Here is a 25,266-nt window from a genome sequence, read left to right on the forward strand (position 1 = left end):
TTTTTTCCTTCCCTCTCCCTGCCCTAGAGATGGCTACCATCAGGCACACAAGTGTGTGTGTGTGTGTGTGTAAAATCATTCTACATAACCTTTTTCTGGGATCAATTCTATCAGTTCTTTTTCTGGATGCAGATAGCATCTTCCTTCATAGGTCCTTTGTAGTTAATTTTGGTGTTTGTAATAGTCAAAATGACTTATTAGAGCCTCTTTTCCATAGCTATAGAGTGAATACTTTCGAGACACTTCAACCCAAAACATGGAAAGGAGAAACAAATATGTAAACATTATTCCTGAATGAATAAATGATTCATGATGGGGTGATGGTTCTACACCAGTTTGTTCTGATCAAATTCCATCTAGAGTATGATGCTCCGTTCTGGGCACCACATATTGGGAGGGACATAAGCTTTCTGGAACACACTTACAGGAAGAATCATAGAATTGGAGAGTGGAATGGGACCCCAGTGACCATTTAGTCTAACCCATACTTGAAAGGAAGCTCCACCATAACATCCCCAACAAGCTGTTGTTCAACTTTTGCTTGAAGACCTCCAAGGAAAAGAGATTCATAATCTCTTGAGACAAACCATTCCGCTTTTGGACATCTCTAATTATTAGTAAGTTTTCCCTAAAATCCAGACTAAATTGGCCTCCCTGCAACTTCCAACCATTGTTTCTACTAGGTAATCCCTGGGAGGCTGTAACAGTGGCTCTGGAATTCTAGCAATGGAAACATGTTTGCAGGTACCAAACATGCCTTGAGAATCATTACTTGGGAATCATGACCAAGACAGAATGATCACAATCTAGGAGACTCAGATCTTAACAAGACTGGTTTTAGGTTTTACTTGAATATAGTTTGTCTTTCAGAAAACATAACTTCTGTGGTAGATGCTTTGTCTCACAGCTCAGACTCCTAAGACCCTGGCCCATTGGACTAAGACAGAACTTTTGCTTTCCCCAGGAATGTATGCATTCTTGTCATTTCTTATCACAAGGGCTAGTAAAAAGCAATTGTTTCTGTTTTGGCCAAAAACCCTGAAGGTCTTCCCCTCCCAGAGTGATTTTTCTTCTTTTTTGACTAGGTAAAGAGGCCATTCTTCACCTCATTTCTTACCTAGCCTTAATCACTGAATGGCATTGCCTCAGACAAACTTGAGACCTGTTAAAGAGCTTAGCTTAAAAAGGCCACGGTCTCCCACTACATCCAGGACCATCTCCAGTCATTCTGATCTATACCTTGCCACTGGACCCAGATGGCTCTGGAGGAGAAAGTGAAGCTGGTGACTTTGCACAGCCTTCCCTCACTTAAATTCACTTGCATGTCATGGCATCACCTCCCTAATGTCATGGCCCTCTTGGAGAATGAAGGACAAACAACAACTTCTGACCCCTTGGGCCAAAGAGAACAAGTTTCCTCCTTCCTCCACAAGACAGCCCTTCAAATATGTGATCACAGATATCAGGTCCTCTCAAGTCTCATCTTTGACCAAGCTAAACGTGCCCAGTTTCTCCAACTGATCTTCATACATCATGAACTTGTCAAGGCCCTTGGCACTCCTCGTTGCCCTCGTCTAGACACAGCATTCTATCAATGTGCTGCTTAAAATGTAGCTCTCTAAACTATTACTGGAAGCTAAACCCCTTGGGCTGAACTAGCTTTTTGGGCCCCCACATTACACTGACAACTCCTCTTGAGCTTGTAGTCCACTAAAATCCCCAGATCTTCTTCAGGACAACTTCTGTCTATTCATACCTTCCCTATGCTATAATTGTGGTGTTGATTTTTTTTGTACCTAAGTATAACAATTTCCATTTATCTCTATTGAATTCTATTGTATTAGATTAAGCCCAACACCCTGGCCTTTCAACACCTTTCGAATTCTGTCTCTGTCATCCATAATTAGTTATCCCTTCAATTTTGTGCCACTTGCAAATTTGATGAGCATACTATCTGTGCCTTTATCCAAGGTCTTGATAAAAACGTTAAATGGCACAGGACCAAGCACAGCTCCATGAGGTACTCCTTTCAAAACCTCCTGCCCCATAGACACTAAGGCTTTAATAATTACTCTTTGACTCCAGCTATTCAACCAGTTTTGAATCCATCCGATGGTGTTGTTTGCCTAATACCTATCTCTCCATCTTCTTCAAGAGAACAGTATGAGATATTTTATCAAAATATTTGCTAAAATCTAGGTAAACTATACCCACAGCTTTCCCCTCATCTACTAGTTTAATAATCCTCCCCTCAAAATGCAATGAGGTTAGTCTGGCATGACCTGTTCTTAATGGTTCCATGTAGCCTCTTTGTAATCACTCAGATTTCCTTTTCTGAGTGGACTACAACCACCTCTATAATGGTCCTTTCAAGAATTTTCCCAGGAACTGAAATCAAGCTCCTTGGCCTATAGCTTGCAAACTCTTTTCTTTTCCCTCTTTTGAAAGTCATGATGACATTTGCCCATCTCTGTAGTGACCCAATAGATAGAGCCCTGGGCTTGGAATCAGGAAGACTCATCTTCCTGAGTTCAAATCCAGCCTCAGACACTTACTAGCTGTGTGACTCTGGGCAAATCACTGAACCCTGTTTGCCTCAGTTTCCTCATCTGTAAAATGAGCTGGAGAAGGAATGGCAAGCCACTCCAGCATCTTTGCCAAGAAAACCCTAAGTGGGATCATGAAGGGTTAGACATGACTGAACAACAACAACAAATTGTGTGGCATCTTTCTGGTTCATATGCTGCTAGTAGTTATTCAGCAATCACATCTGCCAGTCCTATCAAGAATGGAAGATGTAGTTCATCTGGGCCATATGACCTGAAGCCATGAAGGTCACCTAGATATTCTCTTATCTCCTTACTTATTTTAGGTAGCACTTCCCTGTTAGTAATTTTTTTCCCTGTCATTTTCAGAGTAAAGGTGTTTCTTTTCAGAAAAAAACAAACTAACAAAATAAGAAAATAGTAAGGAGAACCCTTATGGATTCAAATTCATGCCATATGAAGATTATTCAAAGCATTTAGGGATATTTAAGGTAGAGAAGAGATTTCAGAAGGGACCAAGAGTTGCACCGAAATAGTTTAATAACAGTATATAAAAAGGACTTCTTATCCTCAGAGTTCAAAACTAAGACCAATGGGTAAAATTTTCAGAAAGTCAAGTTTCATTGTAATAAATGAAAAAAAAATTGTCCAAGAGGGGAATAGAAAAGAGGTAGTGAGTATGTAAGAGTTGGTCTAGAACAGGGAACCACATGTGGCCCTCTAGGTCCTCAAGTATGGCCCTTTGAATCCAAACTCCATGAAGGTTCCCCACCCCTGGACTAGAAGATCGTTGAGGTTTCTTCCCACTCTGAGATCCTGTGAATATTTTTAGTCAACATTAAGGCAAAGGAAAGTTTTCCCCAATTTTTAAAAAAATATTAAACTTCTAGGCATTTTTAAGTCTCCTAGCTTTAACCAGAGGAGGCAGGTAGGTGGTTCAGTGGATAGAAAACTGGGCCTGGAGTCAGGAAGACTTGAGTTCAAATCTAGCCTCAGACACTTGCTGGGCAAGTCACTTAACCTCTGTTAGCCTTAATCCACTGGAGGAGGAAATGGCAAATTACTCCAATATCTTGCCAAGAAAACCCCATGGACATGGACAGTATGGTCAGCAGGGTCACAAAGAGTTGGATACAACTGAACAACAACAAAAAGCTTTAACCAGATTCAGGAAAAAGGCAAAACTTATCAATTAAAAAAAAAAAAACCCTTTGACCTTCTGCATAAAGGCCTCCCCAGGGTGGTTGGAGGTATGCAAAGAGATGACCGTAACTCTTCAGAGTCAGTTCTTTTTCTCCCCTGTAGGTGGTAGCAGTGACTGATTATCACATCCATGGGCCTCTGGAGCTTCTGCCCCACAGGAATGAACGACCCCAGGTCCTTTGCCGAGAAAGCGAAGAAAGGAGGTTTGGCCGCCTCCAGAATGGGCCACAAGGACAGCCCCCGGCCAAAAACACTGGCAGACATGGTAAGTAAGCCCTGTTACCCTTCTGAGAATCTGTAACTGTGTGGAACTATCTTCATATTCCAAGAGGTCTAAATAGGTGTTAAGCCCTGAGCATCTGCCCATCATATGGGGGGCAATGAGGATTGGGAGTCTGACTTAGATCATCCCAGCAGTTCCGATACTGGCACAGATTAGGGAAGTCTACTTATCTGTCTGATTTGGAGCAATTGGAGGTATCTCATTCGCCAGGATCCTCAATCTGACAGAAGATGCCAGCCTTGCCGTATGTGGAAAAGGGAGAAAAGAAAAGAGGATATGCTTACACGAAGAAGATTTTCCAAGCCAACATATTCTTCCCTGTTTCCCTCCAAAAGATGACTCATCTAAAAATGAGTCCAAGTATTCAGTCTCCCATTATGAAGAGGGTCCACGTTGATGCAGATATAAATTAGATGAAGTTTTACAGGCACTCGGATCTAAGCATCCTTTTTCTTTTTTTTAATTATGAGCTAAAGGAGAAGGCTCCTGAATTTTCAGTTTTGTCCAGCATGAAAGGAAGGGGATCTACTGTCCTTCTTGAATCAGTAAAAAATTTTTTTGGATTTCTAAAAATGGCAACTGACTTCATCCAGTAACATTTCATCTACTCCAGCTAAGCTATCTGGTATGGAGTATAATGGAATGAGCACTAGATTTATAGGCAGAGACCTACATTTGAATCCTGGCTCTGCTATTTATAGGCTATGTAACATTTTGTCCTTTGGGCCTCAATTTCCTAATCTGGAAGAAGAGGTATGAATTAACCATTAGGGGCCCTCTAAACCCTATGATCCTGTGACCTACTTTACTAAGATGTTTTGAGAATAAGTGGGAAGCACTAGGAGTTTGATGCAAAAGGGATACCACATTCAACAAACTTTTATTAGGTCCCTACAATGGGCAAGACACTATCAGGCTCCAGGAATTTGTTGTTGTTAAGTCATTTTTCAGTTATTTCCAATTCTTTGTGACCCTATTCAGGGTTTTCCCAGCCAAGATACTGGAGAGGTTTACCATTTCCTTTTCCAACTCATTTACCAGATGAGGAAACCGGGGAAAACAGGGTTAAGTGACTTGCCTAGGGTCACACAGCTATTAAATGTGTAAGGCCATATTGGAACCCAGGAAGATGAATCTTCCTGACTGCAGGCCTGGCACTCAATCTACTGTACCACCTAGCTACCCCAGGCTCTGAGAATGTAAAGATTAAAAAAAAAAAAAAAGGAAAGCAGTCCTTACCTCAAGGAGCTTAATAAGCACTCATCATCAAAAATTAACTTTTTCAAATCATTCAATTAAAATACATTTTAAAATTCTGTCCCCTCTCTGGTCTGATCTATGTTTCAATCTGAGTAAAAAAGGATCAGAAGATATCCACAGCTATCATTACCAGTCTCTTGAATTGCCATACCTCTCTTTTCGTTGACTGGTTCTATCACCATATTCCAAAAGGCAATGGTTGGCAGAGATGGTATTGAGAATTGGAAATCACACTAGAATATGCTAAAACAGTGGTTCTCAAACTTTTTGGTCTCAGGACCCATCTACACTCTTTTTTTTGGTTTTGCTTTTTAAGGCAATCAGGGTTTAGTGACTTGCCCAGGATCACACAGTTAGTAAGTGTCAAGTGTCTTAGGCCAGATTTGAACTCAGGTCCTCCTGACTCCAAGGCTGTAGCTCTGTCCACTGCACCACCTAGCTGCCTCTACCCATCTACATTCTTAAAGATTATTGAGGACCCCTCCCAAAATAGCTTTTGTTTAAGTGGGTTATATCTATACATTTTTAGTATATTAGAAATTAAAATGTCTTCATATTATTATGAAAATAATTTTGACCTCATGGACTCCCTAAAAGGGTCTCAATCCCTGGGCCACACTCTGAGAATCACTGTTCTAGGACATAATCATGCTTGAATATTACCAAGATTCTCTCAGTAGATACATCTGTTTTTGAAAGACCATGGATCGTTTTTTGCTTTTTTTTTTTATAGGATGTTCTTTGATCTTGGAAGGCCTGGTAAGTCAGGACGTAGAGGACACCTATAACGTGAGGATTCACCTAACATACACACAGGACTCTTCTATTCCTCCTCCAAAGGAGTAACTCTGACACAAGAAAGGGTCCTTCTTATTCAAAGAAAGAATACACAGAGACCCTGTGATCATTGATCCATTGATCTCTTGGTAGTGAAATGCCCCATTGCTAGATATCATCAGGAATTGGATGGATGATTACTGGTCAGGATGTTATTGACATGCTTTGATCAGGGATTCAATTAGTCTACCTTCTTCATGGGGTAATTATGAGGAAAGCACTTTGCTAAACTTAAAGTGCTATATAAAAATATGTGACTACTATTATTATTATTATAGGCAGTCTCTGAAGTCCCTTACAACTCATTATTTCACTGACACTATGATATACTTCTAAGGTTGGTAAGATTGAACTATCTGACAGAGTTAGGCAATTTCCACTTCTCTAAAGCAAATCAGGAAAATTCCCATGATGCTAGACCCCTAGGTGTAAATTACAGGGGCTTGGGGTTGATTTTTTTTTCATTTCTCCATTTAAAAAGTGCTAAGAGAAAAGGTTATTATCTTACTTGACATTCAAAAAATTTTCACTTACCTTCCTGGAGATCCTCACCCTGCCTTCTGATTTCAGCACCTAGCACAAACTCCTCAACTACCTTTACGTTGAGTATTGGCTACGAGAATCATACACAGAAATAGGGAGAGGCAGGACACATGGTACCATTGAATGATAATGCTATTTCTGTTCTGCTCTGCAGTGGGAATTTCTGAACCCAAACCATTAATTCTGTGTGGGAATCGAGCATATGGAAAATCTCTGGTAAGTAAGATAAATTAAGCTAACTATACCTGCTGTGCTATGCCTGTCCTCCTATGTGCCATGAACAGGGACACCGAGTATCCTTTGTTTTAGACCTGAGAATGATAGAAAGGCATCTCACTGTTGAAAACTTTTCTGCTTTTAAAACCATTTGGTTTTTAACCTTACCATATAACCACTTTTGGCAAGGGATAATTACATATCACTAACAACTCTCTTTTAAGACAATTCAGTTCTAATGCAACTGGTCTAATATAGTAGGGAATGGTGCCAACTTGGTCACGAATAGAGACAGGGGATGTTTTTGTTCCCTCTTTTGTCACTAGCTCACACTAGGTGGCCTGGAGTGGGGAAGAGGAGCAGTCCTTCAGTTTGCCAAGTCAATCAATCAACAAGCATTTGTCCAATGCCTACTATAAGTCCTTCACTAAATCATTTGGAGAATAGCTGGTTAATTACCAGTTACATTTGAAGGAGTGATAAGATTTTCATAAGAAAACAAAATACCCCTCAGCCTAAGCACTTCGGATAAGTATTCCTTTTTTTAAATTTCTGCCAAGGACTCCTTTGTATCTGAATAAATTCTACATCCCCTCTTTCATCTTTTAGATGTTATTATCTCTCATGCAGCCTGCCTGCCTTGGATTCTCCACTTGGCATTCAGAGACATCCATAATCTAGCCCCCTTCTACCTTTCCAGTCTTCTTACACCTTACTCCCCAACGTGTACTCTTTGATCCAGTAACATGGCCTCCTGGGTGTTCCATGAATAAGACACTATCTGTAAGCTTTGGGTGTTTTCTCTGGCTATCTCCCATACCTGGAATGCTCTCCCTCCTCTGTTCTGAATACTGATTTCCCCGGCTTCCCTTAAGTTCCAACTAAAATCCCACCCTCTACAGGAAGCTTTCCCCAACTCCTCTTAATGCCTTTTCCCTCTTTTAATTATTTCCTATTTATCCTGTGTATAGCTTGCTTTGTATATATTTGTTTGCATGTTGTCCCCTCTATTAAATTGTAAGCTCCTAGAGGGCAGGGGTTATCTTTTGCCTCTTTTGTATTCCCAGCACTTTGCATAGTGCCTGGAACATAGTAGGCACTTAATAAATGTTGATTGATTGGAGTAAAGCTTGCAGTTTAAGATGACATGAGCTCAGAGGTGTGAAGAGATCTTGAAAAACCTCAACATAAGCTACAAAGATGCTCAGAAATGTTAGGGTTAGAAGTGAACATAGAGGCTATCTAATCTAATTTTCTCATTTAATAAATAAGGAAACTGAGGCCCAGAGAAAGGAAGTGAGTGAGCCAGTCATACAATGTATTAGTAGCAGATTCTCAGTATTAGGACTTTTTTCAACCTTCTTCCTGCTTTAACTTTGTGCTCAACCTCCCAATTCCTTCCCTACCCACTCCACTCCACCTCAAAAAAAAAAAAAAATAGAAAGGGAGAGAGAGAGAGGAAGAAAGGAAGGAAGGAAGGAAGGAAGGAAGGAAGGAAGAAAGAAAGAAGGAACCAAGCCAATTTTCCAACCTATTATTTCATTTGATCCTCAACAACTGTCTATCAGGTAGGTTGGTTGAGTGTCATCACCCCAGGCAGACAAATGAAGAGACTATGTTAAAAAGAGGTTATGTGATCTGCCCAAGTTCATACAGCATATGAGTTGGTTCTGGACTCTCACTTTGAAAATCAAGGGAAGGCAGGAAAGCAACCACAATAATCAGGGAGGCTTAAGAACTGTAGCACTCAGCCTCAAGCCTAGACATTGTCCTCAGAAGGGTGACAGCGGCAGCTGAGATATGGTGTATGGTGGAGAGGGGGTCAGGTAGTGATGATGGCGATAATTGGAAAGTGGAAGACAGAACAGAAATCAAAGATGGTGACCTCAGAAAGGAAGAAGTGGAATGATTACCAACCCCAACATATGTTCTATCCCTGTAAACTATATGATCACTATGGCAGCATGATGTTATAGTGGATGAAGAGTCAGGAAAACCTTAGTTCAAATCCAGCCTCAGACAGTTACTAGCTATGGGTCCTGGGGCAAGTGACAACCTCTGTTTGCCTCAGTTTTCTCCACTATAAAATGGGAATAATAATAGGATCTACCTCACAGGGTTGTTGTGAGAATCAAATAAGATAATATTTGTAAAACACTAACCACTGTACCTGGCCCATAGTAAATGCTATATAAATGCTTGTTGTTGTTAGTGGGAAAAGCATTGGCTTTGGAATCAGAAGATCTGAATTTGAATTTTCACCTTGATGCTTATCTTGCTATGTGGCCCCAAGCAAGTCAGTTAATCTCCTCTGCCTTCTCTATAAAATGGAGATGCAGCAAGGTGGCACAGGGGATAGAGTGCTGGGACTGGAGTCAGGAAGATTCAGCTTTTTGAGTTGAAATCTGGCCTCAAGACAATTACTAGCTGTGTGACCCTGAGCGAATCACTTAACCCTGTTTGCCTCAGTTTCCTCATCTGCAAAATGAGCTGGAGAAGGAAATGGCAAACCACTCCAGTATCTCTGCCAAGAAAACTCCAAATTGGGTCACGAAAATAACAATAGCAACAAAAATAGAGATAATAGTACTTGCACTCCTCCCGTCACAGGGTTTTCAGAAGCAAGCACTTTGCAAATCCTTAGATACATACAAATATGAGTTGCTATTGCTTCAAAAACTGGAGTCAGAGAAGCTGTTATTCCAGTTCAGACAAGAGGTGGCAAAGGCCTTGACCTGGTCATTGTTGTGGTTTGGTAAAGAAGGTATACCTAGCAGGCCTTTTTTTTTTCCTAGCAGTCATTTCAAACGAAGAATTAATAGTACCTGATGATAAATTCAAATAATAGGGATGAAGGAGAAATAATAGTTGAAGATGACTCCAAGTGCCAAAACTCTTCTGTCATTGAATGATCACTTGTCTCTCTGCTGCTTTTTCTCTGCACTTTTTAAAATTCAATTTACAAAGTCTCCCTTTCAGTAAGTTCAATCAATGCTATTAGAAACATGAGTATATAGCCATATCCTGACACTTTTCTTTCATCCTTCTGCATGGCACAGATATCCCAGACCTCACTACCAGTGCCCAGGATTACCGTGAAACAGCCTCCTGCCAGTGAAATTGCAGCAGCAGAAGAAAGTGATCGCACTCTGACAAAAGAGTAAGTTCTCTGAGTTTTTGAGGCTTCCTGGCAAATGCCTGTCTGAAAGGAGGCAAAGGAGTAGCAGGTGGACTAGGTCAGAGGTCATCCAGCTACTCAAAAACTTCGCCCATCACAAATCACCTCCAAATGAGGGCAGTGAACTTCCTCTCTCTAGAGCTGCCTCATCAGTTATTTCTTGAGGATTGGTCTGAAGTACTTTTTGATGGAAATAATTCCATTAACTTGGGTGCTTATTTTAGAGCTCAGACTCTTCGGAAATGAATATCAATTTGGTTTTATTTTTTGTGGAATTTTTTCAAAGCCAATCAACAAGCATGTATTAAGCGTTTTCTGGGCGCCAGGCCCTGAACTAAAGGCTGGAGATACCAAAAAAAAAAAAAAAAAAGGCAAAAAAATAGTCTCTGCCTTCAAGGAACTCATGTTCTCAAAGGGAAGACAACTGCAAATAACTACGTGAATAAATACAGACTATGTTCCCTGTAGAGCCCCAAATGAAAGTATTGGTATCAAAATTACCTTGTGAATTAAGGGTAGAAGATGCTAAACAAAAGTCTTTAATTCAAATCAAGTTGATTTAGGTCAAGTTAAAACACTAGTATGTGCTCAGTAGTACTATGATAAATACCAAGATGGGTTAGAAAAGAAGTCTACATCACTCCCATTTACACACTCTACATTCCAGCCAAATTGAACAACCAGCTCTCATCTTTGTGCAACATGCATGCACAAGGGCCATCTCTCAGGCCCTTCTCACCTCCACCTCCCATAAGCCTCCTCTTCCATCAAGACAATACCAGGGCCACCTCCTTAATTAGTCCGTCCCCTTCACCCCAATTGTTTGCATTTGCTCTCTCTACAAATGAGTATATCTGTAATATAGTATATAATATAATATACATATAGTATCTAGCAGTAGAAATTAAACTTGGGAGCTGGGACTGATCCATTGTGAATCTTTCTATTCCCAGTGCCTAGCATAGTGCCTTACACTATCAGGCAGTAAATGTCTGTCAAACTGAATTACATCTATGAAAGAGGGCCTACCTGCAAGGAGTTTTCAATCTAGTAAAAGAAACAGTTGCAACCATGAATCTAAGACTGATACAATTAAATGCCAAAATGAGTGAGTCAGAAAATAAATGCTATATAAGAGTTAAAAAAAAAAAAACTGATGAGATCAGTGTGAACAAAAACTACTTGGCCAACTAGAAGAATTTGTTAGAAAGATTTAAAAACAGACTTCAGACTTTAGCCAACACCTGAGGGTGAAGCCAAAAGAATCACAGTAGCTGGGTCCCCAGTCTTATGTTAAGAGACTTTCCCCAAAGTATGGCCCTGAGTTGCGTATTACTTTGCATGCCAATAGTCATAGTTGATTTCTACTGGTAGACAAGCAGACAAATGAAAATCACTGCATTTGAAAACAGTCTATACCCCTGGTTCTAATACATATACATTTTCATTAGTTCCATGACACCAGACACTGAGAAGAAAAAAAAAAAATTGGACCTTTTCCCCCCCTAGCTTCCCCAGGGAACTTTTAAAAATCCCCACCTCTCAGTCAGAGCAGGTATAGATAAGGAAGGAAAAGAAGCCCTCCTCACTCTGTAAAGAATGGGAACCAGGCTATATTGTATCTTTTTGCTTCTATTGGGTCAACCATCATCCAGTGTGAACAGGATAGAAGTAGGGCTTGAGACCTTGAAGCACCTGACCCTACCCCATGCAGTTCCATTCAACAAGCATTTAGTAAACATCTACCACTTGCTTGTAGTTGCAGAGTGAATAGAGTTCAGGCTTGGAGTCAAGAAGACTCATCTTCCTGAGTTCAAATCTAGCCTCAGATACCACCTGTGTAACCTCACTAGCCTCAGTTTCTTCACCTTGTAAAATGAGCTGGAGAAGGAAATGGTAAACCACTCTACTACCTTTGCCAAGAAAACCCAAAATTGGGTCACGAAGAGTCAGACACAACTGACCAACAAAACCATTTGCAAGCCGTTGTACTAGGAACTAGGGATTCTCAAGTACCCTCACAGTTTGCAGTGGGTGGAGGGGAATATGATGTGCAATAAATAAACATGATACAAGGTAGCACCATGTGAATAAGAATTGTTTCATTCTTTCTATCTGTTTTCCATACATAGCAGGTACTTAATAAATAATGGTTGATTGATTATTGATTGAAGGTACTGTATGATAGGGGCAAAGGCAAATTCAAGGAAAAATTGACCCTAGAAAGGTCACTATCACCTCAGGGCATCAGAGAAGGTTTTTTTTGAAGGAAGAGACACCTAAATGGAGCCTGGAAGAAAATGAGGATTTGAACAGGTTGAGTAAGGTGGGAGTGCATTCAGTCCATCATGTCAACAAGTACTTCTGCCAGGAGGGCCAGGACTGGCTAGATAGCCTGTGAAACCCCATCTAACTCTAAATCTATGATCTGATAAGTTAACATTAATTTTCATTTTTAATTAATTAATTTTTTAATTAAAATTAAAGTCATCCATTTCTCCTGAGTTTTGCTGAAATTTCAAGTGGTCTTCATTTATATAGTTACAGTTATTGTGGGGAGGGGGTGAAGGGACTGTTATAGACTCTTTACAGATAGGGGCACAATATTTTCTTCTTTGATATCCCACATAGTACTCAAAAAACACATTTTGATTAAAAAAAAAAATCCAAGCACTTTTGTCAGGCACAGTACCAAGCACTGGAGATACAAAGAAAGACCAAAAAAAAAAAAAAAAAAAGCAATGGTCCCTGCCTTCCATGAGCTCACATTGAAATGGAGGAGACAAAAATAAATAACTCTGTAAGGAGGCCTGCATGCATACATACTCTGATACACTACAGGGGGAAAACAAGAAGACTGAATAACAGTTATAAGTCCAGCTTATAATAAAGGCTGGAGAGGTAGGTTGCAGTCAGATTGTAGAGGCTTCTAAATGCCAGGCTAAGACAATAGGAAGGACTGAAGGTTTTTCAACACAAGCCTGCTCCATGGGAATAATCTAGCCACCTCCCTTCCTGCTGGCATCAGCCTGAGGACAGGGGCGGAAGAGTTTCTTCTCCTCCCTCCCAGGAAAGGGGCATACCAGATGCAAAAGGAAAGAGACTCAATATCATTGCAATGAGGCAAAGAGTAGAAATTATTTCTGTTCCCTCCTCCACCCCTCTCTTTAGACCTACACGACTGGCCAGGAAGATGCCTGAAGATGATCCAGCCTTTCCCCAGGGAGCAGAAGCCTCGGTACCGCTGACAGGCAGAACTAGCTGTGGCACCCCCAACATCCTCCGGAAAATGTGGATGAAGCACAAGAAGAAGTCAGAGTATTTGGGAGCCACAAACTGCGCCTTTGAGGCCGACTGAAAGGTGACCTTTCCTCCTGGAGCTGCTGAGTTCTCCAAACTTCAGATTGCTTTTGCAGTGGCAATGGTCCTTTCCAGCTCCAAATACTAAGATCCTCTAATAACACAATAATAAAAGGTGTTGAGTCACACCCTACTCTCCTAGTGGGTAATACAGAACATACCATTATTCCTCCCTTTTCACAAATCTGCCTCCCTTGAAATGGAGGAAAAGGATTTTCCCCCAAGACAAGATATAACCATCTCTTCTTAGAAGCAGTCACAAGCCTGAAAGGGATCTTGAGTTGATGTGCATTCCATCCACCTGTTTTCCAGCACAACTCTGCCTGATGCAAACTTCTCTTTCCTATTTTTAAAGACCTTCATAGGAGGTCTCTTCTTCTGTAGTTTCTCATCTATACAATAAGGGGTTTGGGTTAAATCAAGAGTTCTTAGCCTAGGGTCTTTGACCTTTTTAAAACAAATACATATATTTTGATAACTATATTTCAATATAATTGGTTTCCTTTATCATTCTATGTATTTTGCTTTATGGGCAGTTAGGTGGCACAGTGGATAGAGTGTCAACTGAGGGCAAGTCTCTTACTGTTTGCCTCAGTTTGCCTTAGTTTCCTTATCTATAAAATGAGCTGGAGGAGGAAATGACAAACCACTCTAGTATCTTTGCCAAGAAAACCCCAAATGGGGTCACAAAGAGTCAGACAATTGAAAAACAACTCAACAAAAAAATTTTTACTTCTTGCATTTAAAAACAATATTCTGGGAAGGTGCCCATAGGTTTTACCAGTTGACAAAAGGGTCCTTGACACAAAATAAATAACGATAAAATAGGTTAAGAACCCCAGGATTAAATGATTGAGCTCTAAGGTCCCTCTACATCTAAAAACTACGAGTCTTCAACTTCCCTTAGTAATCTGTTGCACTGTTCCTGACTCTGATATCATTATAAGGAAGGGATATTGAGTCACCAGTGAGCACAATGGTCTTTTCTATGCATCTTGCCCCATTCACTTGTTTATTCATTTCTTTTTAATGAGTATTCATATCTGGTATGATAAAGCACTAAAGGATCATCCTTTACTAACTCCAAATCAGCTTCAGTTTGTCATCAAGATATTTCTGTCGGGACTTTGGCCACCATGGCATATGTGGATTGTTAGCACTTTTACATGCAAGACATTGTGAAGAAATGACTAAGAAGTAAGTGCTGAAAATCAATATATTCAAAAGCATCATAGCCTAGTCAGAAAAAATTATACCTTACATTTGTATAGTGCTTTTAATTTTTCAAACCATTTTCATATGTTATTTCATTTCATTCTCTCCTAATTCCTATTAGGCTAGTAGGGTAAGTCTTATTATCCCTATTTTACAAATGGGAAAACTAGGCACAGAGATTATTTAAGAGACTTACTTGCCTATGATCAAACAGCAATTTAGTTACCTAGTAGAACTCGAACCCAATCTCCAATATTCTTTCCATGATATCATGATAAGGAATGAAGAATCTGTCTTTGCCTAAGCTCTACAACCTAATTGTATATATGACCTTGGTCCTATCATTGACTTTGTGTGTGTGTGTGTGTGTGTGTGTGTGTGTGTGTGTGTGTGTGCCTCTTTTCCCCTCCTGCAAAATGGGGGAAATAATGCCTGCTCCCTCAGTATTTCAGAGTATGTTGCAAGAACAAGTGAGATCATTTTTGCAAACACTTAAAACTTCTTCAGCATAAGTTACTACATCATGATTTCCCTTTTGGAAACAAATAAGAACTTGGAGGAAGATAAAGTGATTAAGAAGGACCTGATCAAAGATTTCTAGTTTAAGCAACTAAAACTGATGCATCTATAATGATCACTCTAAAATAGGGATTCTTAAGCCGAGTTCCCTGAATTTTTTTTTAATATTTTGATAACTATCTTTCAATATCACTGGTTCCTTCATAATCCTATGTATTTTATGGTATGTGTTTAAAACATTACTGAGAAGGAGTCCGTAAGCTTTACCAGACTGTCAAAGGGGACCATGGCACAAAAAAGCTTAAGAACACCAGCTCTAAACTGTCTCCTCCAAATTTTTAGGAGAATATCCAACCATTTTTCTCTTAGGCCCGCTTCTCTCTTCTTTCTCCTTTGGGGCAATAGCCCTTAGTTTACATTGATATGACTAGGTGAAAACCTGCTTAGCTATAGATGAATGTAATTGCAGATATAAGACCCTCTTCCCAGCAGCCAGGAAGACTTGTTTAAACCACACACCACCCCCACCACCCCCAAAAAAATCCTGAAATATTTTTTTAAATGCTTTCTGGCATGTGTTTGTTTAAAACATGCCTACATATGTATTTACATGCACATATATTTCTTCAGTCTTTAAAACTAATCTTTGACCAAAGAAAATAAATCACTTTTGAATGAACCTCTGCCGTATGATAGAGAAAACCAGCTTTTTATATTTGGCAAAAGAGATTACCAATAACCCATTAGAAGGTCTTTCTTTGCTGGTGAAAATTGAAAGAATGATCTTTAAAAAAAAAGCATTCTGCTTTAAGCTTAAGATGACCTCTGTTTTTCTTATCATACCCTTTTTGATCAAGTTTAGAGGGTGACTTAATATTTTCTTTCTTTTACACAACTTTCTCTGCTGCCATTGTTTTGGTTTACACCTTAAGTCCCAAAGTCTTGTTTGGGCCATTAGTCAAAATGTGTCTTACTGTATAAAATGGACACACGGTTTTGACCGTTGCCACATCACATAATACCAAACTATTAAAAAAAAATCCCAGTCAAATGTACTTAAAGTATGACTACCAAGGGCATAAAAGAAAACTACCTGGGTAGCTTATTCTGGTAAGATAGGTATTACTATTCAGGTCCTCCCTGTCATATAAAATCTTTCTGAGATCATAGGTTTACAGCTGGAAGGACCTTTGGCGAATCATGCTGTACTCACACAGGAAACAGCATGGTCTAGTTAGCCCTGCACCCCAAGAACACTGCTCATTCAGTGTGACTCAATCTTCATACTTCCTTCACCTACATACTAGGGCCACCAACTCTGACCTACCTCTCAGAAAACTTTTGTACAAATGAGCTAATCAAACACTGTAAAATTTGGTGATAGGGAAATTGAAGATGTAAACCCGGGGGAGATTAAATTATTTCCAGCAAATACTCCCTCCTTTTTCCTTTAGCAGCTGCTTTGAGGGGAATTTTCACAACTGAATGGGAAAGAGAAGGACAAACCCTTTAAATATGGTTCAGTGAAAAGAGCACTTTACTTGGAATCAGAGGACTTGAGGTTGAATCCCAGTCCAACCACTTAAATTACCTGTGTGACCATGAAAAAGTCACTTACCATCAGTTTCGTCATCTATAAAATGGGAGGGAGGGGAAGGGTTGAACTAAATGTCCTCTAAGGTCTCTTCCAGCTCTGTATCTACGAACTTGTGAAAGAATCGGTCTCACAGGACTTGGGTCTAAGTTTATGCACATGAGGTAAATGATCATGTATGTGGAATAATATTTCCTTTTCTCCTTGGCAATCTTATAGACATCATCATTGTCTTTTTCCCCCAATATTTGCTAAGTATTCTCAGGTTGCATAGCTTGCCGCTATGTGCTCTGCACTAGAAAGTTCAGAACACAAGAAAGCCTGGGTGCCTGAAATAAAAGACAAAAACAGAACAATTGTTGCCTTTAAAGGAGTTTACATTCTGCTGATATCCATGTCCTGGTTACAACATGGGACTTGGGTTCATTTCTTAAGGCCCACACTACTACAAGGAAATAGCTAATACATGACTATTCACTGTTCCCAGCCTTCAATGTTAATTTGTCCCTAAATTACCAGATGAACCAGAAGTCTAAAAGTAGAGTGAACCAACCTAACTTGTCAAGGCATGAGGAGTAAACAGAGCCGTGCTTCCATGACTTATGGTCTAACCCATCAAATTTAAATTGTTGATGACCTGCCCATGTATCCCAAATATAATTTTTAGGCTTGGGCCTTAAGTGCTGTGATGAAGGTCTACTTTGTGTTCTAAATAAGGGCACGTTTAAGCTATCTAAGATTTGGGTGCTGAAAGGTTAGAATGAGACTAGGGAACGGTATCCAATCTACCAATCAATATTTGAGATGTTATCTATTTTTTGTTTTAATTAATTTATTTAATTTATAACAAATTTCAGTACCTGTACATGGGGAATTATACAAAATGTAACTTATTTAATATTTATTTATGTAATGCCAATAGAGCGCTGTTCTCATGTGGTGCATATTTTGCCTCACTCATTCAAATAGAAGTAGTAGGTATGTTTTGTGTGTGACATGAATAAAAGCAATAGGAAATGCAGAGGAATGTGTGATTCTTTTTGGACAAATAACAAATTTTTTTTCCTGCTCATCCCACAGAAGGAAAACAAATGTGAATTTGGTGCTGCCACCGCACCTCTCCCTAAGTTAAAATGAATCAAAGGATTCAAAACATTCTTTCCATTGTCTGGTTTTAATATTACCAACTCTGCCCAGGAAGTGCTTCAGCCCTGGCATAACACAACAGCTTTCCTCTTCTTTCAGATTTGTGCTACATCTCTAAACCCCTCAGCCAGTAGGAAAAGTCTCAGAACACATTGACCATTCAACTGTCTGGCTAGGTCTCTGTAACTGGGGATGAGTGATGCCAGCTCTGATTCCCATTTCACACTCAGTCCCATCTGAAACTTCCTGTGTGAATAATGCCCCAGCCACTTGCTAAAGACAAGGCCAACTTCCAGGTTGGTTGGTCTGGGTGGTGTCTCCATTCAGAATGACCAAAGCTGGTGTTTTCTCATGCCAGAGGAATCAGAATTTCCAGGACTTGTAGGGAAAGAAAATAGCCTCTGTTAGGATCAAGTCCAATAAAATACCTCAGTTCTTACATGAGGGCTCTTTGAAGCAAATCCTCATTTCTTTCCCAGCCCACAAATCCCTTGTAGAATTTGCAGATGGGCAGGGGGTAGGAAAAGCTGTTTCAGATGAAAGGACAAGTTGAGAATAAATAATGTGACAAGATGTCTATGTTTTCAATTTGGGGGCATGGGGGGAAACAGGAAAGAATCTACACAGACAAGAAGCATGGCTTCTCCTAAGAACTACAATTTTGTTCAATATTCAAGTTGAACATTGAACTCAGATAAATTTAATCTACAATTATAAGAATTTACAGGGGCTTTGTAGTGAATGCATCACTGCTTTACAAATAGACTGAAGGACAGAACTCATTCTGAGGACTAGTCATTAATCCTGAGAATCACTTATTTTTTGGCACTTTGGATTTGGAACAAGTCCAGATTCATTCATTCATCCATCCATCCATCCATCCATTCATTCATTCTATAAACATAATGTTACAGGATAATAGATTTGATCTGGAAAGGATCTTTTGAGGTCATCGAGTTCAAATTCCCTAATTTTACAGATGAGAAAAATGAGGTCCAGAGAGGCTAACTGACTTCCCAAGGCAAACCAGGAAATAAGTGGCAAAGCTGGGATTCAAACTCAGGTCCTCCATTTCCACATCCAGCACTTTTCATCAAGAACCTATTACATACAAGGCATTGGGTCAGGTACTGGAAATACTAAGAGGAAAAATGGTCCTTACGGATCAAGGCTGAAAGTAGGCAGTCTAAGAAAAATAAAGAATATGCTGTAAACTGAAGAAGGAAGCTGACTTGCACTGTGTCATGGGCTATAGCTTTTAATGATGAACCAGGGGCTCAGCAAACATACCAAATTACTCAGTGAGGAAGAATCTCATTTAGAATAGGGACTGTTAAAGGCAACTATTCCCCAGTTGAGGGACCTCAATTTTCCCAGTGGAGTTGCCAGGCCATGATACTCAATATCCCCATTTCCCACAGGAAAGAAAACCTCTCAATGTGTACCTCTTTGGAAAGGGGATAGAGAAAAGGTTGAACAGGAACACCAGTAGTCAAAAGCTGCCTCCAATAGAGAACAAGATTCATAATTATTGTCACCTTTGCTCATACTCCAAGCTGTGTGACTCAATACTTCCATATGTTGTTGGCTCTGCATGTCCTGTGAGCTTCCCTTCTTCTCCCTCCCTTTCTTCCTTCCTCCTCTACAGCTCTGCCCCCTTCCTTTTCTCTGGGTAGGGTGTAGGGTAGGCAAAAGGAAAGACAGAACTCTCACTCACCTTCTAACACACTCAAAGTGCTTTGGAACAATTTGAGTAGAAAGATCACTTTCAGATTGGGTGATAAAAGAAAGTTTCACAGAGATGACACCTAAGCTGATCCTTGAAAGGAGAGGAAAATCCTGAAAGGTGGAGATGAGGACATAAGTCATAACTGAGCATTGCAGCATCTGGCAGAAATGTAGTTGGGAAGTGAGGATGGGGAGGTGGAGACCCCAAGATGCCCTGAAGACAGAATATACAGACAAGACTGCTGATTCCAAGCATCTCACGTGGCATGAATCCCCAGGCCAGACCCACCCTGGGCAAGTGCAGTAGAGCCAGTACAGTTATTAGGAAAGATTCCCATCAGGAATGGTGAGTAGTCTGGGACCAAGCAAAGTACCCATCCTCCCTCCAAGGGCTGATATAGGGAGGCTTTCTCCTCACAGTGGTCTTTGACCAGTCCCAAGCCACCTACCACCAGGAGAAGGAAATGGCCCCTCCCCAACATCAGCACTCTGGAGCAGAGGCCCAGTGGCCCCTTGCCAGTTTGGGCTCTCATGAGAATGAAGTATATAGGCATGAAGGGGGAGGTGGGGGGGCTGCCAGTACAAATGCACAGAAGAGGAAGGTAAAATGTCAAATCTGGGGATAACCATATTAAAAAAAAAAGTAGATTAGAGACCTTTGCTTTAGGAGAAAAGTATCATATGTCACCTACAGAGACATTACAATTAAAGTGCTATGATAATCTTATATATATATGGAGTTTCTAGAATATATGGGCAAAGAGCTTTTTGCTTCACATTACAAGCTCCTGAACAAGAGCAATTGGACTTCAAGTCAAAAGAATCCAGAGCCATGGTGTCCTATTCTAGCTCTGCCACTAATGAGTTGTGTAAACTTGGGCAAATCACCTCTACTCTTAGGTTCAAGTGAGAGGATCGGTTTAGAAGATGTTGAAGCTCCTTTCTAGTTCTACCAACCTGTGATTTTCTCTCCAGTTTGTCTGAAGTAAATTCATTAGCCAGGTAAGGCTAACTCAAGCTTTTGCTAACATTTGATTTCATCTTTTCTCCAAATGGCTTCCATGATGGGTGCCATCTTTCCCTGGAGCTCATCTGTATTACGTCAGATGACAGAAGGCAGATTCCTGAATTCTCTGCTGAATGCTTAAGCTTTCTTTTGAGCCAACTACTAAGATCTTATTTCCCTACTGAGAGTTAAGCTGTTCTCACTAGTGTTGCCTTGTTGTTTTCCCGCTCCTCAGCTACTTGTGATTTCTCCTCTGAAGTGTGTGTGTGTGTGCATGTATGTATATATGTATATGTAGTCTCCTCTGGAGCTATTTTTGCTTTTTATTTGTATCCCCAGAACTTAAGTACATTACTTAGTGCATGTAATAGGCACTAAATAAATGCTTGTTCTGTTGACTAACGCTCATTTTATCTGGGCTAGTTAACCTGATAAACTAAGCCATAATAATCTATTAAATAGGTCCCAATAGATTTGATCCTTAACCCTTGTAAGCTAGTATTTTCATTTTTAACATGGTCCTTAAGGTGTCTTACCCAAAGAAATTACTCTCCTGGTGGGAATTTCTGGAATGTGTCAGACTATGGAGAAAATATTTTGGGCCAGAAGAGCTTTCTGGACCCTTCCAATTACATCAAGTAGGCAGAAAACTGTGTACAACCAGACCTGCTCAAAACAGGAGACAGGAGACTCAAGTCAATTTAATTAAATTAAGCAAATGTTTATTAAGCACCTGCAAAGTGAAAAGCACTTTACTAGAGGATTACATTCTAAGAAATAAGCAGCCTCTGCCTTGAAGGAGTTTACATTCTACTGAAACCATTCAGCATATATAAGAATAAGTAAATATCGGATAATTTAATGAGGGAGAGAGAGAATTAATAACTAAGGGAGTCAGGAAAATTTAAAAGAGGAAGTAACACCTGAGCTGAGCTTGAAGGAAACAAAAGTATTTTAATAGTGTGTAGGTGTCTCTCCTAACAGACCATAAGCTCCTGGAAGGCAGGGACTGTTTCATTTTTGCACTTTAAAAAATGCTTATTGATTGATTAAGAAGGGAGTAGATTCTAGACATGGGGGAGCAGCTCCCATGTGTGAGAGTGCTGAGATAGGAGATGGAATGCTTGGATTCCCAAAACAGCTACTAGGCCAGATTGGCTGGACCTGAGTGTGGGAGAAGAAAAATGAAAAAAAGGCTACAAAAATCCTAGTCCTAAAGCCAAATCCCGACAGGAAGCCTACCCATGCAGGTGATTAGAGTAATCATAGAATTTGAAAGAAACCCCACTTCTGGGAAAGGGTCTTGGGAGAGAAATAACCCAGGAAAGGATGAAGGCAGGAAAAGAGTATGGGCTGGAGACTCAGGCAGTGGCTGAAAATAGTAACCCTGGTTTTGGGGAAAAGGTGAGAAGAGGAAGAGGAGAGAAGAGACAGAGAGGAAGGAACGAGGAGCCAGGAGACCGCAGCTACTCAGGTTTGTTTCCAACACTACTGACTAACTTCCCCGCCCTCTGTGGGAATGTAGAACCCAGGTCCAAGAGAAGTTACAGATTCCGTTGGCCAGACGCCCTGCATGCTGCCTTCCTGCCCCAGGCCAGCCCAGGAAGTGAGTGGCGGGGAAGCGGCCCCTCCTTTCCATTGAGTGGGGAATTCAAAAGTCGCTAACCTCTCCTGGAGCCCGCCCGCTCTGGGCCAGTTGTTGCGGTTGGCTGCCAGCCGGGCAGCTCCCTACCAGCAGAATTAGCTGTCAGATAAAACCTACTGAGCTTGTTGGCATGCAGGACCACACTAGCCTCACACAACCCCAGGCTGCACACTTTTTGTTGGCCTTCTTGAGCCATTCCCTTCCCAGAGACTCAGGCCCTCACTGCTCAGCTGCGTGACAGCCAGAAGAGGGCAACTCAAGTCTTGTGCCCCTCCTCCCCTCAGTCCCAGCCACCCTCCTTCTGCCCTGAAGGCTGCGAGAGAGAAGGAAACAGAATCCTTCTCACGTCAGCTTCTGCCTCTCCCTCTTCCCTTGCCTCACCAATCAGTGGGTCTACACTTACCATGTGCCAGGCAGGGGATGCAGAGACTGGGAAAACACACTCCTTCCTGATTAAACAGGGCAGGTAGCAGGGGGGAAAAAAGGACAAAAAAGCTCACTACAGAGTGGAAGCGCTCCTATATGAACTGAATCTTGGCGTAAATTTGCCTTTCTGGGTGTAACTAACAGACATCTGTCATTTCACAAACACACTCCTGTAAGGCATCCTTGCCTCTCACGCAGGCCAAGTAAAGCAAGGTAATAACTCAGGAAACACTGACCTCACCACAAGAGCAGTCGTCCTAGAAACACATTCACACCCCTCCTTACCCCTCAAAGAACTGCGGGGGTGTATTTCAACTTTTAAAACCTCTGGGAAGCGTAGTTGGCTGGGGGCAAAAAGCAGGTTGCAAGGGTGGTCAGGAAGCTGGGGACTGGAGCAGGGGGAGGAGGCCAACCCTGCCCCCATTCATGGTCCTCTTCCTATGTTTACAAATCATTATAAAACAGACCTGCTGCCCCAAGGAAGCATTTTCAAACCCCAGGGTTCTGTCCCACAAGTCACTGCACAAAGAAAATCAAACTAAACCACAACAAAAGTCATTCATCTTCTTGACTCCAGGAGGCTCAGGCCAGCCCCTTCCCTTCAGTGTCTTTGCCTGGCTGCAGCTGGAAACCTCAAAGTTATTGTTTATGCTTCCAGAATGGATCTCTTTTCATTTTCCCCATCTGTTTTCTTTTCTTTTCTTTCTTTCTTTTTCTTTCTTTCTCTCTTTCTCCTTTTCTCTTTCTCTCTCTTTATTTCTTTCACTTTCTCTTTCTTTTTCTTTCTGTTCTTTCCTTTCTAAGGATAAGGAAAACAAAATGAAAAAGAAGGTGAAAGTGAGAGGGACATAAGTAGGGTAGGACACAGAGGGGGGAGATATACTTACCAAATATTTATCCTGTTTCCAAAAAGCGTGGTGGAAGAGGGAGGAAGAAAGAAGGTAGAGAGAGAGAGAGAGTCACAGACAGTATTAGGCTTTGGCAAACCCTTAAGCTTATACTACCCAGATATCATCCTCCTTGGGTTCAACAGATCTTTCCTTTCCCCAGGATTTCAATATTCTTGCCTATTTTCTATTTTCTTCTCTCCCTATTTCCTTTTTTTGAGATCTAGATGAAAAAATGATCCAGGTTAAAGTATCGTTCAGGTACTTGTAAGCAAAAATTTTAGAAAAGTTCTCTTCATTTGAGACAAAATTAAACAGTGCAGCAAAAAAAAAGGGTTTCTCTCTTTTTCTTCTCCTTCCCTCTCCTCTCTTCTTTTCTCTTCTCTCTCTCCTGCCTGTGATCCCAGTTCTTCAATGCCAGAGTGGTTTGGTCATTATTTGCTCATTACAGAAGATGTTAAAATGCATAGCTTGTGTGGAATGTGGCTTGGTTTGGAGCACCAGGGGCAGGGTAGCTGGTTTCCAGACAGTGAATTGATCATCACATCACAAGAAAGTATCTTGCGGCAATAAGAACAAAGCCAAGTCATTTATTTCTTCCAGAAGTCTATGAAACTTGGGAGGCCTCCTTTGGAGAAAGGTTTGGGAGGCTGTGGGTAATTATTATCTTGTGATGATTCCTAATTCTCTGGTCACTGTGCAGAGTGGGTGAAAAGCTTTTTTTCCTCACTTTTCCAAAGTCTTCTCCTTTTCCAGTATAGTTTTCCATTCCAATCACCAACATAAATTAATCTTTCTTTTTTTTGCCTGTCTTGCAGAGGGTTTTGCAAACTCTCTTAGCTCAAATTGATAGCCGGATTGATGGCTATCTTTCTTTGAGAAAACAGGGAGTTACAGTGTAATTTGGGTCTTGGACTGGAATATTGAGGAATGAAGGGTAAGGTAGAGGTTGAAGCTGATACCAGGACTGCTATGGTCATGAGCCCAAGCCCTTTTGCTCCTAGGTCAGTTTTGAGGCCACCTGTTTAGAAATCATTAGGATCCTTCACAAACATAACCATTGTCAGATCTTTTGATGCGCAGAGTTAGTCCAGGAACAGTCAGGGAAAATTGTAAGTCAATGCCCTGTTCTACCTTTATGCTGACTTGTATAACAGAGCCATTTTGGAACCTGAATATGAGAGAGCTGTGATAAATTCTATATCTGTTTCTGAACTTGGAAATCCCTGCAACCCTAGGCCTAAGGAACCAAAGCATGAAATGGATCTATGAGCTCGTCAGTATATGTATTCTCTTTCAACAGCACATATCACAATTCATTCATGCCTGACTGATCTGTGCAATTGTCAATAACAACAATAATAGTAACGTTTATGCAGTGCTTGCTATGTACCAGCACTGTGCTATGCACTTTACAATTATCATCTTATTTTCTCCTCACAACAACCCTGTGAGGTAGGTGCTATTATCTTACAAATGAGGAAACTGAGGCAAACAGGTCTCCAAAAGTTCACTACAGTGGATTTACTCACAACATATTCTGAGGCAAACAGGTCTCCAAAAGTTCACTACAGTGGATTTACTCACAACATATTGGGGGCCTTTTTCAATTTCTCTTGACATCTTGATTACCAGTGGAGTAGGTAAAGGAATCCCTTTGTTATCTTACTGCTT

The 25,266-nt window shown here is 40.7% G+C and overlaps 1 protein-coding gene across 1 annotated transcript in view; it reads left to right on the top strand.

Moving 5' to 3' along the window:
• LOC114053774 (vexin-like) overlaps positions 1–13,424 on the top strand; it is a 29,667-nt gene extending 16,243 nt beyond the window's left edge. The window contains exons 3-6 of the mRNA XM_027876901.1: positions 3,852–4,014; positions 6,827–6,888; positions 9,948–10,048; positions 13,238–13,424. Coding sequence (XP_027732702.1) covers positions 3,852–4,014; positions 6,827–6,888; positions 9,948–10,048; positions 13,238–13,424 — 513 coding nt within the window. The remainder of the gene's footprint in view (positions 1–3,851; positions 4,015–6,826; positions 6,889–9,947; positions 10,049–13,237) is intronic.
• Positions 13,425–25,266: the final 11,842 nt, after the last annotated feature.

This window comes from Vombatus ursinus, unplaced genomic scaffold, assembly GCF_900497805.2.
Source record: "Vombatus ursinus unplaced genomic scaffold, bare-nosed wombat genome assembly UNPS02014812.1, whole genome shotgun sequence".
Lineage (NCBI taxonomy): Eukaryota > Metazoa > Chordata > Mammalia > Diprotodontia > Vombatidae > Vombatus > Vombatus ursinus.